Below are 17033 nucleotides of genomic sequence, written 5' to 3' on the forward strand. Positions count from 1 at the left end.
CCTAGTTTAGCACCCACGGGTGGATTCTTCCCCCAATAAGGGTAAAATCCTATGTGAGGACAAACAAGGTCAAACTTCAGGGAAAAACTGGGGCTGGTTGAAGGAATGATTTGGAGAAAGAATTAGCATGTGAGACTGTGAGACTTAATTCAAATAACTCTGGCTTAGGTTCATTCCTAGCAATTAAGGAGAAAAAAACAAAAACATCCCTAGATTTACTTTTGAGAGTATCCCCAAGCATCCATGAGCAGGCCATGCCTGCTGGAAACTCAGCCCTTCAATTCACAAGGTGTCCCATCGTGGTCAAAAGGGACACCCAAGTCCAGAGAGTTGATGGCTGGAGTCATCCCCACCCTAGGGCCCAATTCTCCAGGGGGAATGCTGGGGGCTCAGCCCAGTGACTCATGGCATGCCATGGCATGGTGCAGGAAGGTATGTTTGAAAACAAACATCCCAACTCTCTACTGTCTTAGATGAGCCACAGTCAGGCTTAGGAACTCCGACTTGGCTTATTTAAGAAGTATTTTTTTATAGCTGTATTATCACAAAGTGAGAAACTTCAGGAATTCTTTGACAATGGAAAAAACATTTTGAAATCACATCCTGGTCATCATACCACAACCTGGTAATACCTAATCTTAACATACAGGTCTATCTTCTGTCAGTCTTTGCTCTTGGTAACATATATTTTTATCAGGGCTGGGACCAAGCTGTCTGCACCAGCCTTCTTCAAGCTGGACTCCACTGGAGAATTAGGCCCAACAGAAAAGGATGTGAAAAGCTATTTTCTCAATTCTCCCAAGGATGGCCTATAACTAGAATCATTCCAGAAGCACAGAAGAGAAGTTAATTCATTATCCATGATGGCTGCCTTAGAGGAGGAGGGTTTAATTCTTCTACAGAGCCCAGTTGCAGGGGGATGGTACATACCGTGGGATAATTTGCTCTATTTCCCTAATAACCCTTTAAATAAACATTTAATAAGGCACCAGGCACTGGGGATATAAAGATAAATATGACACGGCCCCTTTCTTCTTTAAATGAATAACCCAGCCAGGAAAAGCAAAAATCCCTTCACACGCCAAACACCAAACAGCGCCATGACAGAGGCCACCCAGGAACCGTCACTTCCCTCGCAGACAGCAGGGAGGCTTTCCTGAGGAGATGATGGGCAAATGAGTCCCTAAAGGATGAGCAAGACTTCAGAGACAGAAAAGAGGAAGAGGCATTCCAGAGGGAAGGAAAGCCATGCCAAAATGCCCAGAGAGACAGGCTCCAGCCCAATCACAGGGGACCTGGTGAGAGTGGCAGAAGATGCGGCTGAGAAGGAACCAGGCCCTCTCAACTGGCCCCAGAGGAGGCGGCACCAGGGGTCCTAAGCAGTTCTGGAGAGAGGGCGCCCACTGAAAGGCAGGAGGCCAAGAGGAGAGGGTGATCAAGAGAGAGGTCACGGAGGTCACTGCTGCTGGAGGAGCTGGGGAAGCCGAGCCAGAGCAGGTGCAGTGAGAAGGAGGCTGATCACGAGACATGGAGGAAGGGACGTGGTGACCAAGCCGGCAGGGGCTCCTCTAGTGCCCGGGCAGCTGAGATCTGGCCTGCAGTTAACAAACTCAGACCAGGAAGGGGAAGGAAAGAAAGAAAAGCCCATGCAGGAGGGCACCCCATGGTGCCACCATTCTCTGGGATGGTTGAATGACAGGGGTGAGGCTACCCCTCAGAGGAGGCCGGAGGGAATGAGACGGGACACTGGAGTAAACCGAGGAAAACTGCTCATAGAACCGCCCTCCTTTCTGGGTCCCTCCAAGCTCTGAGAAAACACCTTAAACAATAGCTCTCCAGCGGGCGGTGGGGGGGGGGGGGCTGTGGCAGCAAATTATACATGCGGAACATGTTCCTGGAGAACAAGCCTGGGGTGACCCCATGAATACCACAAACAGAGCAAAACCTAGAAGTTACCTTTTTTCTTTCTTTCTCTTTTTTTTTTTTTTTTTTTAAGATTTTATTTATCTGAGAGAGAGAGCACCAGTTGGGGTCAGGGAGAAGGGCGGAGGGAGAGGGAGAGGCAGACCCCCTGCAGAGCAGGGAGCCTGGGCTCATGACCTGACTTAACCTACTAAGCCATCCAGGCCCCCTAGAAGCTACCTTTTTACCAGAAGATTTCTCTCTTGATTTAAAGAAAATACAGGTGGTTGGGCTGAATGAGTAATAAATGGAGGAAAATGAAAATCCATAGAACTGACAATTAACAAAAGCAACTCTGGGTTGGGTTCCTGCATCCTGGCATTATAAAAGTGACATCGCCAAACCAGACCTGAAGGGAAGGGAAGGTGAAGACCGTTTACGCAGTTATCCAGGATTTGATAAGCTTTACAGTCCTAGAAGAAGCAGACTAGTCCCGTGAAACCCAAATCAGAAGGCGGTAATGACCCTAGAAAAGGGACTGGAGGGACCACAACTGGAACCTGGGGTTTGGCAGGCCAGGGCAGTTTTGAGACTGAAGGAGAGGAAAAAATCCTATAGAAGGAGAAGGAAAGTTTTGTTTGGGCCCCTTGAAACTCAGAACAAGTGAAATATATTTGAACTCTTAACACCAACAACACATATTCAGGTCTGCAAGGGACAGGGTTAAAACAGAGAATTTCCTTTTATGCCCCATACACATCCCTTTTACTCTCTGCTCCAAATATTTGGGAAGCCATTATTTGGGCAGGCCCCTAAGGAGGCCCACTGCTACTCACATAACCAGTTTCTGTCAGGCTGGGAATATGGGCCTGGGGCTACAGCAACTAGCAAAACGAAGCTCAGACAAGCGGATCTACCACCACAGTCATTATTTCCACAGTATTTCTTTCAAACTTATCCTGCATGGGACAGGAAGGCTGCATTACAAGATATTTTAGATTTGGGGAGGGATGTGTGTCTGGGAAGGGGTTAGAAAAGGCCCTCCCAGAAGGAAGGAATAGGGCTCAGTGGACATGGGCAGACAGGGGTCGCCTGGGGGGGAACAGCAGGCACCGAGGGGAAAACTTGGCATGGAGTTTCTGAAGGTCCAGCCCAGGAAGGAATAACGTGCCGAGAGAAGCTGAAAAAAAAGAAGCAGGCCATGCCGAGGCAGGTTGGAATTTTATCCTGAGATAAAAGGAGCAACAGGGAGGGGTGGGGGGCAGGGAGTGAACTGGGATTGGATTTTGGAGGGAGCTCTCTTGAGGTCAGACTGGAGATGGGGAAGTCCTCCTGTGCCCTGAGACCAGTTAGGAGGCTGCTGTGGAGACTCAGGGGAGTGACGATGGTGTCCGGGGGAATGCACCAGCCTGTACTGGGAACAGAGCCATCTCAGCCACCACAGGTGACCTTCTCAAGAACTGCGACAGGAGCTGTTCTCAAGCATGGGAGGGAGGCTGGTGCCTCCTCACCACCTCCAGGGCAGACTGCCTGAGTCAGAATGCCCCCTAGACCCTTCCTCTAGGCTCTCTCCCCTACAGTTTCTTAACTTCTCTGAGCCTCAAAATTTTCATTTGTACAATGGGAATAATAATGACACCAAAGTCACATGGCTTTTGTGAAAATTAAGTGAGCTGACATACATAAATATATAAAATGACATAGCTATACAAAACATGTCACACATACATAAAACATGTCTGGAACAGGTGAGGATAAAGGGAGTCGGTACAGCATTTATCTTTTTTCCTGTCCTATCTACGTGTTGTAGCATGTGGGTCCATTGGGAGGGGTTGAGTTTAAAAGAGGATTTTCACAAAGAGCCCACTGCCTCTTTGCCAAAAAACACTGCTAGATTCCTCTGATCCTAGATTTGCTTGGCGGGCACTTGAACCCCACCACCAGAATGAGCTCTGACTGGCCCCCTTATCAAGACAAATTAGCTCAATATTTACAGGCAAAGATGCAGAGCAGTACCGTCCAATGCAGTTGCCACTAGCCACATGTGGCCATGAAGTACTTCATATGTGGCCAAACCAAATCGAGATGTGATCTATATAAGAGAGATTCACACAAGGCTTTGAAGACTGAGTTTGAACAAAAGAATGTAAAATTCCTCACTAACAATTTTTATATTGATTTCATAATATCGTGCACATATTGGGTTACCTAAAGTATTTTATTAAAATTAATTTCATGGGTTGCCTGGGTGGCTTGGTCAGTTAAGCATCCGACTCTTGATATCCCCAACTGAGCCACCTAGATCACCCTTCACTGGATCTATCTTAATGGTTATGTTCCTAACTTCTTAATTTAGCTAATTACATCATTACTTTTTGCTGTTTTTCATGTTAATATGAGCAATTAAGATTGTACATTTCCCCTAAACACCAAGTTAGTTGCACCTCACAAGTTTTTTTTAAGTGTACAACTCATCCCACAGGTTTTGATATATATGTTTATTATTATTATCTTTCAAATTTAAATATTTTCAAATTCAAATTTTCAAATTTTTCAAAGTATCTTTTAAAATGGATATAATTTAGTTGTATTATGTTCAGAGAACTTGGTCTGTATGACACTGATTCTTTTAAATATGTTAGGATTTACTTCATGACCAGGTATATACTCAAAGTATAATCCTCACTTCCTGTTTTCTATATAATCAGTGTGATCAAGTGTATTGTTTGCTGGAATAATCCCTTATTTATTTTCAGTCAGCTTGTTCTATCAGTTACTCAAAGATGTATGTTAAAAATCTCCCACTATGCTGGCAGATTTGTCAACTTTTTTTTTTATCCTTCTGTTACTTTTTACTTACATAGTTTGAAGCTGTGTTATCAGGTGCATAAGAGTTTAGAAGTTCTTTTTTTTTATATATATATTATTTATTTATTTATTTGACAGAGAGAGAGAGAGATCACAAGTAGGCAGAGAGGCAGGCATAGAGAGAGGAGGAAGCAGGCTCCTGCCGAGCAGAGAGTCCGATGTGGGCTCTATCCCAGGACCCTGAGATCATGACCTGAGCCAAAGGCAGAGGCTTAACCCACTGAGACACCCAGGTGCCCCGAGTTTAAAAGTTCTTATGTTATTCAGAAATTGAAACTCTGATGTACCTGTTTCCTATCAATTTTTTAAATGTAGCTACTAGAAAATTTTAAATTATGTGTGGCTTGGATTATCTTCTCACTGGAAAGCACTGGTCTAGAGAAAGGATAAGCAAGAAGTCCACATCAACCAAGTCCTGGAAGACTAAGGACTTGACTGAAGAAAATAATAAGCAAAGAGAAGAGAGTGTTAGCAGCCCTGCTGAAGGACCATACTCTGTCTTCCTCTCTTGCTGCTGGAGTCTAGATAGGAAATGAGACCAAGATGTTTGTGAAAAGCAGAAAGGAGATGAAAAACAGGACAGAAAAGGATGAAAAAGCAGAACATGAGAAAAAGCGGCCAGGGAAAAAGGAATTGTACACATATAATAGAACAACTACTTCTGCTCTGAATTCAATACATTTAAGCCTTTAAATATGAACATGGCAGTATTAAAAACAGCCTTAATGTTCAAAAGACAGAACTATTATTCCACTAATGTAGAGCTTTTACATTTGTTATTTCTTCCCAAATTTCTCTCTTTGAATTAATCATATCATATGATACTTAACTATAATGATTCCAGATACTAAAAACTTGAAGGGAAAAGGAGAAGGATTTGTAGGTTTTAGGAGTTGGTGAACCATCCAATAACTTAATCCTGGATATTTTCTTCATGCCGGAAGAAGAAAACAAAACTATTTTGCATGACCTCAAAAGACTAACCGAGAAATATGCTTTTCCTTTAGAATGTGGGGGAATTCTTGGAAGAAATCAGGGAGTACAGAGAAGGCAGATCAGAGAAGTAGAAATAAGTACAGAAAGTATGACAGTACAAAAGCAGAGGGAGAAGAGGTTCTCCGAAGTGTTTGCAGCAAGAAGGCTGAGAGCTGAGATATGGTAAAGCAGTTTGGCCAGAGAAACTCTTCCCTGACAACATTGCTTTTGTTTTCCGCTCAGCTCGGCCTGTCCTGCTGCCTGACTTGGGAGACTGGGCATAGAGGTAACTGCACTTGCCGTGAGCATATGGGACATGGGCCATAGCCAAGTAGAAAATGATCATGACTCCTGGTGGGACTCCTGCCTCTCTCCTTAGTGAAAAGTCAATGTTCCATCCATCAGCTAATAGAAGTATGTACTAACCCTATACTAATAAAAAGTAACCACTAATTACCATTTAATAACCATATTGATCACTATGCTAGTAACAATGTAATTATTAAAAAATTGGAATAAAATAGCTTTGCCTGCAGCTCCCAAATCTGAGTACACACGCCCATGGCCCCTTTATGTATGTAGAAATGCATACATATATATATCAAAGAAAGGTACGAGAACAGTCACCTGTCATAACAGCATTATGTGCGATAGCCAAATGCTGGAAACTGCCCAAATGTCCATCAACACTGCACGGATAAATTCGTGATCCCAATGTCTGGAATCAGCAACAAGAGTGAGCACACTACAACTAGAGGCAGCACCACGAGTGAGTACCAGAAACTTCACTCATGAGGAAAGATGTTCTCCCAGAACTGCAGGATCCTCGGGGAGGTAGGGACCCGCACGGAGCACACAGGGAGCTCCTGCTTCTTGATCTGAGTGCAGGGCTGTGTTCAGTTTGGAGAACATTTGTGAACAGTACACTTACAGTATGTCTACTTTTCTATTGTGTACACCAAAGAAAGAAAGAAAGAAGCAAGCTAGCTAGCTCGCTAGGTAAGACAAGCCTGGTAGTGTCCTTGGACTCCTCTAACCTCATTTGTCTCTCACTCCTATGCACAACTTCCTTGCTCCCCCTACTCCCCACCCCCCAGCATGTGTGCTTAAAGTCTCTCCTTGGGGAGCCCACCTATCCGCACCATATTTATGGTTTCTTCCCACACCAGGCTGGTGACTTGTGGCCCCCTCCCCATTTTGAATGCCTTTGCTAACTCAGGTCATTCACGCTGACCCAGCCCTAGCTTTTCCTTTCTGGGAAGTTGGAAAGTTTGTACCATCATTGTGTATCTTCCCAGCTGTTTTATTCTGCCAACACTGCCCAGCTAGACTAAAGACACAGAGCATGCTGTCTGGAAATGATCTCAACCCTCCATAGGCAGTTCAGATTAAATTGTTCCTCAGGAGCTAGAAGGGTGTGGAAGATGAGCCTCGATCCTTATCCCAGGAACTGCTGGCTCCAAGACACACTCCTATGCCCTCCCCCCCAGCACCTGGATGGAATCCCACAGAAAACTCTGAACCTCTTTTTATTGTCTGTCCCCCTCCCCAGAGCCAACCTGCTAGATACATTTTCCCCACTGCTGCCAAATAGCATGGGGCTAACTTGGCAGTTTGTGCCAAAATCATAAGCATTTTCAAAATACGTAGTCATAAACATTGAGTTTTTGGAATTTACGCCTGTTGGCCCTCTCACTCTTCCATTAACCCCCTTATGCTTTCTCATCTCACCCATTTCTTTTCGGGCCTGCGGAAGAAATGGCTATGGATCATAACTAAGGTTCATTTCATTTTACAAAAACAGCTGCACACACATAATGGACAGACATGAAAAAATACTCGTGACATCCTGGTTATGGGCTCTGGCAACTCGCAGGCATCTCCTGTCCAAGCAAGCACTGGTTAGAATTTAGGTGATCCTAGCTCTAAGACTAGAAATGTAAGACATTCTTCTAAGCTGTCAAACTCTCCAGACTATACAAGTGAAACCACAACGGATGGTGTTTTTGAATCTGTGTTCCTCTACTCAACAGACATGGATTCCTCTTCCAGTTTCAGGACATGCAGCCCACTACGGAAGAGGATTAGCAGTTATAAACCAAGAGGAGAGGGAAGCTAAACACCAGAAGGCCAGAGATGAGTCTCCTTCCTCTTTGAAACCCCGGCACCCAGTTTCCTGCTTGGTACCAGAAGCAGGCAACCAGGCAGCACATGAAACTATTTTCTCTTTTAGAAGAACGATACCTAATTAAGCAAAGGCCACAAACACGAATTAAGACATGAGGATATCAAATTCATTTTTCCAAGTTATTTCCTGATCTGCAGGACCCTCTCTTCACTGGCCAACACATTCTTCGGTCAGAACCACTAATCCAGAGGCCTGGAAGGGACCACAGCCATCAGCAGCTCAAGTCTCCCAGTAAAGACCAGGAGATAGAGCCCCACCTGGGGACCAGTGCCGGCCAAGGTCACCCAGCTCTTGTGGAGCAGGGACAAGATCCCGCCTCTCCCTATTTGCCCGGTTCCTCTGAGAGATGCCCTCGGAAAACCTTATGTTACTTACACACTAACGGCGTATAATGAATGCATGCCGACGTTAAGTCACCTACAATTCAGAGGAAAGCAAAGGGTCACCAAAACGTGCCTCTTCCGTAGGGCAGGCTGCAGAGAGGGGGCAAGGAAGGTCACTGCCCAATTTCTACCTACAGACGCCACACATCGTGCCTTTCCGAAGGATGCAATGAGCAGTTTGGGAACCTGCTAATTTACCCTGCAAAGGGTCCCCCAATCCCGTTCCAGGATAATGAGTTAACTCGGCTCCGCCGGCTAGGAAGCTTCCAGCAATGAATTAAACCCCGAGCCGCTGCGGGAAGCCGGGGGAGAAAGGACCACTGAGGCTGGACCCGACATCCTGGGGGTTCACCCCTTTGCCTCTAACCACGTCCACGCTGGCACGGCGCCCCCCGCCCCGTCCACGGGGCCCGAGACCACGATTCTCAGCCCGCGCCCCCGCTAGGCGCGTCTAGGGTCGCCGTGCCCTAGGCGCTGCCCGCGGGGGCCGAGGCGGAGCCGCCGGGCCAGCGAGGTAGGGGCAAGGACTGATCGCCGCCGCCGCCGCCGCCCCCAGCCCGCGGGCCCCGCTACGCCGAGGAGGGGGCTGCGCCACTTACCTCGGCCGGCAGGTGCCGCCGCCACCGAGTCTGTTCGCAGCTGCAGGGGACGCCGCTCCGCGCCGCCCGCCGCCTTCGTCCGCATGCTAGGGAGGGGGCGCCGGCCGGCCGCCAGTCCCGGGCCCCGCGCCCCCGCCCGTCCCCGGCGCCGCGCTCGCGCCCATTCAGCACCGGACCGTCCGCTCCCCCGCACGGATGCGGAGGAGGGACGTGGGGCGGGCCTGGAGTCACGAGGACAGGAGAGACCAATCCGAACCCGCGAGGGGGGGGTGTCCCGCGGCGGCCCCGCCCCCGGGACGCGCGACCCCTCCACCCAGCGCGGCGGGGGAGCCCCGAGGGTAGGCTGGGAGGAGCCAGGGTGCCGAGCACCCACCGCTCTCTTGAAGTCTGCGTGCGGTTAAGCTGATGAAGGAACAAAAGGTACAGCTGGACTGGTTGTAGGCTTTTACGGCGCTTAGGACTGGTACTTGCGGAGCCGGTGGATGGAGGGGCTTTACGTAGTCACGTGCTTCACTTGCCAGCACCACACCCCAGGCCCACCAGGGTTCAGAGTCCCTGGGGCCACGAGACCCTTGAGAACTACCCCAGGGCAGTCTGGGCGTGTGTCTGGGGACTTGCAAAACATCTTTCTATTGTTCCACGTGTCCAAGAAGAAGAAAATAGTGCGGATTCCCGACTAGTCTCACAGTTGGGTTGAGGCCCAGAGAGCACAAGTGAGTTACCCTAAATCACTGAGCCATTTGGTGACAGAGCAGATCAGAACGTGCTCTTGGAGAGCCGCTTTCCATACCTCAGGAGTCTCCCTTGATTCTGGAGAGGAAATGTCATACATATTTTTAAGGCATAAATATTAGTGAATCCCCAAATTCAGGAATGAAAAGGAGTTTAAAGCACTGATATGTTATTTCTTTAACACGGCGGAATGTGTTAATGCCTGCAACATTTCTGTGCCTTAGGACTTGTTGACTCCTCAGTGAGCTCGGTGAAAATGGTCTGTCTTCAGAATTTCCTTTCAGGTGAACAGATAGAATCACATGATCACCGGTATCAGTGATACCGGTTCCGGTTTAAAAAGGAAGATCCTAGACACTGAGTCAAATGTATTTAAGTCAAGTGAGAGTTTTGTCACTCTTTTTTGCAACAGTTTGTGAAGGGTTTGCACAGCTCCCAACAGGGTTTGGAAATGTCTGTGTTCTTTCCCTGGTGGGGGCAGGGGTGCTGGAAAAAATGTGGTATCTGGGTAACAAAGGTCAGAAAGGGAAATCTTGAAAAGGAAAGGGTGGGGGTGGGGAGACCCTGCTGTTATACTTTCCAAAGAGATTTTGCCATAAAAATGTTTCTAGGTCATTCTAAGGTGAGGACATGGGAGTATTTTGAATATATTGGAGGAAAAGCTGTCACAGAGATCTAAATCCAGTAGATTGGCCAAGGCTGGCCAGGCAGAGCAACTGCTGGGGAGGGAGGGTGGGGATTGGGGGGGGGGCAGTCAGTGACACCTTCAGGGAGAATGCTGAACACCTCATCATTTCTCTCGTGGAGACCAGCCCAAGGCCAGACGGCTTGATCAGATACTCTTTACCTCTCTTTGCCCCAGCTTCTCTTTCCTTTTCTCCCAGATAGATACTCCTTGTTGGTAAAATGCCATGACAGCATTATGGCTGACATAAAGATCCAGGTGCCCTGGCTTGGAAGAGTGGGTGTAAGGTGGGTGTGAGAAAGAAAGGAAGCTTGAAACTGCCTCCTGTCCCAGCCTAACAGGATGGCTGTTAAGCTTACGCTGCACCCACTACCTCGTTCACCCCCTCCCTTCACATTGGGTGGGAAGAGAATCTGACTTGCGCAACAAGACAAGCCCCTGCCCTAAAACATCTTTTTTCCTAGCTGCAGAGTCATCCTAAGCTAGTGCTCTGCATTGAGATAGAGATCCTACCAACTGTAGATTAAGATCAGCCGCTAGCTCTCAAAGCCTTACCTGGAATCTCTTCAGGTCAGTGGCTGGTCTCAGAAAAGCTCAGGACCCTGGCTAGCAAAGTGGCCAGACTCTTTGTAAATCTGGGACAGCTACCATGATTTTGTAATTCTTTAGCTCCTTATGTTCATTACTTAGGTCATTCTGACAGCAGACATTGTGGTTGCCCCCAGTATCTGCTCCCTCTTCCCTGCTTTGATGCAAGATATGGTTTAGGTAAATTTGCCCCACTCTTAACTGTATGAGTGAGCTTTGATGGGTCCAGGTCAGAGGTTCTCAAGGTATGGTCCGTGGAGCCCTACGGGGTCCCTGAGGACCTTTCAGGGAATCTCTGAAGTCAAAATTAGTTCCTTATGATCTAAGATATAAGTTACCTTTCTCGATGGTGCAAAGGTAAAGGTGTGCAAAATATTGGTGCCTTCACACATCGGGGCACTAATACCACACTAATATCCTTCACCGCTACACTCATGGTAAAAAAAAAATGTTTTGTAATTTAAAAAATGCTATTTGGTTTAAGAATGTTCTTGATGGAGCAGTAAACATTACTTAATTTATTGAAATCTCAACCCTTAAAAGGTACATATCTTTTTAATATCTTATATGACAAAGTGGGAAATGCCCATAGAACCGTCCTGCTGGGGACTGAAGCAAGGTGGTTGTCCAGGGGAAAGTTCTCCTGTGACTGCAAGCCGTACCAGCTGGTTTTGTGAAGGGTGGGGGTCATGGAGCACCATATTTACTTGAGAAAGCAACTGACAAATTACAGTTATTTAGTAGACATTTTCTTGACAATTAGGTGAGCCTGTCTTTCCAAGGAAAACAATGGGCTGTTAGTTGCCGAGGATGAAAAAATTCCAGCTTTCAAAAGAAATGTAGAATGTTGGAAGAGTTTGTATCACCATGGGACAGCTTCTCAATATTTAAGGGCTTTTCTGATGGGACTGATGATGATGTTAACAAATATATGATTTGGGGATAATGGATCATGGATGATGAGCCAGTGCTTGGAAGACCTGCATTTACTCAGTGAATCAGGGTTTTCCAGATGGCTAATGCCTGATGTTACAAAATCACAGATGGGTTAAAGATGAATTTTAAATGCAAGGCAGACAATGGACTTTTAACAGTGTGAGAAGTTTATAGATAAGGTTTCAGATTCCACAGTGTAACAAGCCTTGAAGATATGACCTCTTGTAGAGTTTTGGTATAGTACCAAAGAAGAATAGTCACAATTATCCTAAAAAGCTGTTAAAATATCCCCCTTTCCCATTACATATGGATGTGAAGCAGATTTTCTTCTTGTACTTGAACCAAAACAATTTGCAACAGATTGAATACAGAAGGAGATATGAAAATCCAGCTGTCTTCTATTAAACGAGTTTTAAAGAGACTTGCAAATTAAAAGGTAAAGAAAAAAAAGCCATTCTTTCACCATCTTTTTGTTTTGGAAAACATAGTTATTTTGGAGGGGATATTAATGCCTTTTAAAACCTAGTTATTTCTTAATTAACTTGTTATAGCATGTAAATTTATTATTTTTATGATGATTTAATTCATTTTTTAAAATATTTTATTTACTTGAGAGAGAGAGAGTGAGTGACAGAGAGAATGAATGGGGGGTGGTGGGGGGGGGCAGAGGCACAGGGAGAGGGAGAAGCAGATTCCCCACCAAGCAGAGATCCCAGGACTCTGGGATCATGACCTGAGCTGAAGGCAGCTACTTAACTGACTGAGCCACCCAGGTGCCTCTCTTTTATTAATTTTAATAAATATAATTTCTAATTTGGAAAATATCAATAGATTAAACCTCCATTAAAAAGATTCTTTGGGATCCTCAGTAATTTTTAGGAGTGTAAAGGGTCCTATGATTAGAGCTTGAGACCTGCTGGTCTAAACCACTCAGAGTCACCCCATCCTCCTTACCACTAGGATTGATTCATGGGTGGCCATAGGAACCAGACTGATCCATTGAGAGGAAATCTCAGATTCATGGGGTGGTGGAAGAGAGATGCTCTCATCTCTAGCTAGACAGAAGTAAGTAGCCCCAGAAGCTACTGATAAGGCAGTCATTTTAGACTACAAGAGAAGCTTACCTTAGAAGAGAATAATGCTGAGGGAAGCAGAGAAGGAAGTTAGAAAGAAACCATACCCTTTATGACGTTTTTGAGCCACTAGATCAAACCAGCCCTGTAACCCATCCTGCCTCTATACAATCCAGTTTTATGAGTCAATGGAGTCTACTGTGGGTTAAACTAGGCAATTTCAGGCACCCCCTTGATGTTTTGTATACCTGTTTTTGAATATTTTTACCTCAGTTGGGGCCCAAGGCCTCAGGATAGTATACTTTCTAGGGTTTATTCATTCAGCTTTTTCATCGTATTATCAATGTAAGTTAGCTTCTGAAAGGAAGCTGGAAAGTAGAGCAGGGACCTAACTCTGGACCTAACACAGACAACTGGGACCTAACACAGGAAGGGGACCTAACACAGAAAACTGGGGTCAAAAATGCCAAAAATACTTGTGAGAACAATAAGGAACAGTGGCATATGATCTTGCAGAGCAAAGTTATAGCAGATTTTTATTTTCTTTTGCTGTTTTGTATTTCTCAAATTGGAAAACATGAGCATGCACTGCTCTTTTAAGGAAAGAAATAGAACTATATTATTATTTTTTAATAGCCCTTGAGAAGCTCGCAGGCTTAGAGAGCAGACTGGCATCAGGATATGGCAAGAGACGTCTCGGGCTAAAATTGCTAGCAGGAAGGAAGATCTGTAAAGGTTGCCAATAGGCCCGGAAGACAAACTTCCCTTCATTTACAGCTTTGCCAAGAGCCAACCTCAAAGATTCGAGGGGATGAGCAAGAATCCCCAAGGGTTAAGGAATCATTAATTATGCCTCAAAGTGGCTGGAATATTTGCAGTTGAGAGAGAGAGAGAGAGAGAGAGAGAGACCTATGTGAAGAGTAGGTCACCACTAGAAAAGGCTTGAGATACCACAATAAGTGAAAACAAAAAAATAGGACACAGATTATATGCAAACTTCTATCATGTGGCCAAAAAGCGAGAAGAGAACTTGGAAAAAGAAAACAGTTGTGGTGTTAGGGTGGTAGGATCATGAGTAATCTTTTTTCCCTTTGTAAGAGATGTCCTTTCATGTTGCTCTAATGTTGTTTTTTTACAATAAATAAAACTGAAGGGAGTCATTGGTTCCAATTACTGAGGTCTCAGAGGCTTTTCCAGATGGCCTGTTTCTTTTCGCCTGCCAAATGGCTCTCATCTGACACCAAGACAGAAGCTGTGCCTTCCCTAGGGTGTGGCATCTTCGAAGCTGTTAGGGGTGATACTGTTGTGACTATCCTGAAGGTGGCCAGAAGGAAAGGCGGGAAGGAAGCTGTAGACCGAGGCTGTGTGGGAGGTAGAGGGGAGGGGGAGGCAGCCATCCCTCCCCCTCCACCATCGCCTTGTTGTCGGGTTTCCCACCCAGGTGTTGTCTTTGTATTTTTCTCCTGGCGAGCTTCACCTCCTATTTGACTCCCATCCTCCTCCTCCTAAGATGCTGTCCCTCCCTTGGTCCTCAAGGGCTGGAGCACAGCTGCAGCCAACAGAACACAGGCTGTCTGCTGCCCTAAAGCATAAAGGAAGTCAATCCCTTGAGGTTTTTCTAGGAATGTTTCCTGTGAGCAATCACGGGGAAAAAGCAGGAGTAAAACAAAGGAGGGAAACATCAGGGGAAGGCTTTCTGTTGACGGAGGGCGGCTTGGATTGAGGAAACAGTTGCACACAGACTGAATCCTTCTAGAAGTTGCAGGCGGGCCCCATGTTCAGGCACATCTGCAGGCTACCGTTCCATTCTTCCTCCACCTATATATTCACTGCGCAAACATTTCCCAAGGGCCTGACATGGGCCAGGTATGATGCTAAGTGCTATACAAAAATGATCTCATTTTATCTTCACAACCCACCCCCCGCCCCTTGCAATAGGTCTTCTTTTATCCCCATATCTTATCTACGGAAGTTGAAACTTGAGAAACTTAGGGGCATGCAATAAACTGCCAAAGGTCACATGGATAAGAAGTAGCAAAGTCAGGATTAGAACCCAGGCCATCAAACACCAGAGTTCACCTAAGGCACAGTCCTTTCCCAAAAGGTCAATGCGTCTAACTGAAGAGAAACACACTTTAAAACAAATGAACAGGGGTGCCTGGGTGGCTCAGTGGGTTAAAGCCTCTGCCTTCGGCTCAGGTCATGATCTCAGGGTCCTGGGATCGAGCCCCACATCGCACTCTCTGCTCAGCAGGGAGGCTGCTTCCCCCTCTTTCTCTGCCTGCCTCTCTGCCTACTTGTGATCTCTCTCTCTCTGTCAAATAAATAAATAAAATCTTTAAAACAAATGAACAAGCAAAACCAGTAACACTGTGAGATATAACAGAGGGGCTATTCACAAGCTGGCATAGTGGTGTGGCCATTGGGGTGGGGGAGGGGAGTCGTAGCTGGAACTGCCTCAGAGCTGCTCAAGGACAATTGACTCTGGCTTTGAAGGATGAGGTGGGTATATTGGTAGTAAATCAGTTCGGGCCTGTATTCATTTTCTATTGCTGTGTCAAAAATCTCCACAAATTTAGCAGATTAAAACAGCACAAATATACTGTCACACAGTCCAGGTCCAGTGTAACCGAATTCTCCGCCTAGGGTCTCACATGACCAAAATCAAGGTGTCGGCCAGGGCTGCCGGTCTCAGGTGGGCTTAGGGTACTCACTCAAGTTCACCGGGTTCTGGCACAATTTACTTCCTTGCTGTTACAGGAGTGAAGTCCCTGGAGTTGTTTTGCAAGCTGTGGGCCAAGAACCACCCTCGGCTCCTCAGGGCAGCCCAGGGGTTCTTTACCTATGGCTCCATAGAAAGTTCGCAAGGTAGATGGTTGCTTTTTTCCAGGCTAACCAGAGCATAGCTATGTGACTTTTTCTTCTACTACCAACTGGACATAACTTTCTGCTTTTAAAAACCCCATGTGGCTAAGTCAGACCCACTCACGAAGGTAATACCCTTATTTTAAGATTAGCTGATTTAGGACATTAATTACACCTGCAAAATGTCTTCACAGCAGCAGTAAGTTAGCATTCGATTGAATAACTGGGAGAGTGTGCATCCATCAGAGGCTAGAGATTGGGGCAACATCTCAGAATTCTGCTCACCACAGTAAGATTTAGCAAATGGAGAAGATGAGGAAGATCAATCTAGAAAGAGGATACAGGGTGAGCAAGGCTTCTGGGAGACTGCTGGAAAATGACAGAAAATTGAGTGCCTTGTTACCAAAAAACACAAAAGAGTAGATTCTGAAGAAATTCACCCTGTCAAAAATCCCTAAGATGCCGGGGAAACTATGAAAATCCTGTTTTCACATACAGTAAGGCTAAGTTGGCAGGAATGGGAGGAAATCCCTCAGAGGCAGAAACAATGAGGAAGTGTGAAGCAGGAGAAGTGAGCAGGAGCCAAATGATAGAAAAAATAGAAAGCAAATTCAGACTGAATTGGGATATGAGAGAAAGATTGGAAATCCTTATGAATACCCAGAACCTTCAAAAGACAGAAATTTTAGTGGATGTTGTCAGACCTTGCTCCCCAAGGGAAACAGTGGCATACATGCCATAGACCATTACTTGCCTTAAGATATCTAATTTTATTTTATTTTAATTTATTTATTTGAAAGAGAGAGAGCATACAAGCAGGGGGAGGGGCAGAAGGAGAAGGAGAAGCAGCTCCCCACTGAGCAGGGAGCCCAAAACCGGGCTCCATCCCAGATTCCTGAGATCATGACCTGAGCTGAAGGCTGACACATAACCAACTGAGCCACCCAGGTGCCCCAAGATACTAAATTTTAGTTCAGAATGGAAGCAAAATAAAAAAGCTTACCTGAGAATTTCTAATCAGAAGCTTGTCCTTATGCAAGTTTGGGGCTGGAATTCATACCCTCTTTGTGACCCAAAACCTTTTAAAATGGTCGTAGGTTCCCAGGATCCTGGGATCTGGCCCCATATCTCCCAGTCGGGCTCTTCACTCAGCAGGAAATCTGCTTGGGATTCTCTCCCTCCCCCTCCCCCTGCTCATTCTCACTCATAACCTCTGTCCCTCTTCTCTCTCTAAAATAA

General features: G+C 46.0%; 1 protein-coding gene and 1 long non-coding RNA gene across 8 annotated transcripts in view; one reads left to right on the top strand and one right to left on the bottom strand.

Annotated features, from left to right (window-relative positions):
* Positions 1 to 9127, bottom strand: part of ST3GAL5 (ST3 beta-galactoside alpha-2,3-sialyltransferase 5) — a 54524-nt gene extending 45397 nt beyond the window's left edge. For 3 of the 6 annotated variants that reach the window (XM_045079101.1, XM_045079105.1, XM_045079099.1), the window contains exons 1-2: positions 8916 to 9127; positions 8309 to 8350 (exon numbers count right to left, since the gene is read on the bottom strand). In XM_045079101.1, coding sequence (XP_044935036.1) covers positions 8309 to 8350; positions 8916 to 9000 — 127 coding nt within the window. In that variant the 5' untranslated portion in view covers positions 9001 to 9127. The remainder of the gene's footprint in view (positions 1 to 8308; positions 8351 to 8915) is intronic. The other 3 variants (XM_045079106.1, XM_045079103.1, XM_045079100.1) reach the window with 1 other exon arrangement.
* Positions 9128 to 9140: 13 nt separating this feature from the next.
* Positions 9141 to 17033, top strand: part of LOC101679706 — a 62189-nt gene continuing 54296 nt past the window's right edge. For both annotated transcript variants that reach the window (XR_198705.3, XR_001177853.2), the window contains exon 1: positions 9141 to 9335. This is a non-coding gene — a long non-coding RNA (uncharacterized LOC101679706). The remainder of the gene's footprint in view (positions 9336 to 17033) is intronic.

This window comes from Mustela putorius, unplaced genomic scaffold (assembly GCF_011764305.1).
Source record: "Mustela putorius furo isolate JIRA1106 unplaced genomic scaffold, ASM1176430v1.1 tig00000281_pilon_pilon_pilon, whole genome shotgun sequence".
Classification (NCBI taxonomy): Eukaryota; Metazoa; Chordata; class Mammalia; order Carnivora; family Mustelidae; genus Mustela; species Mustela putorius.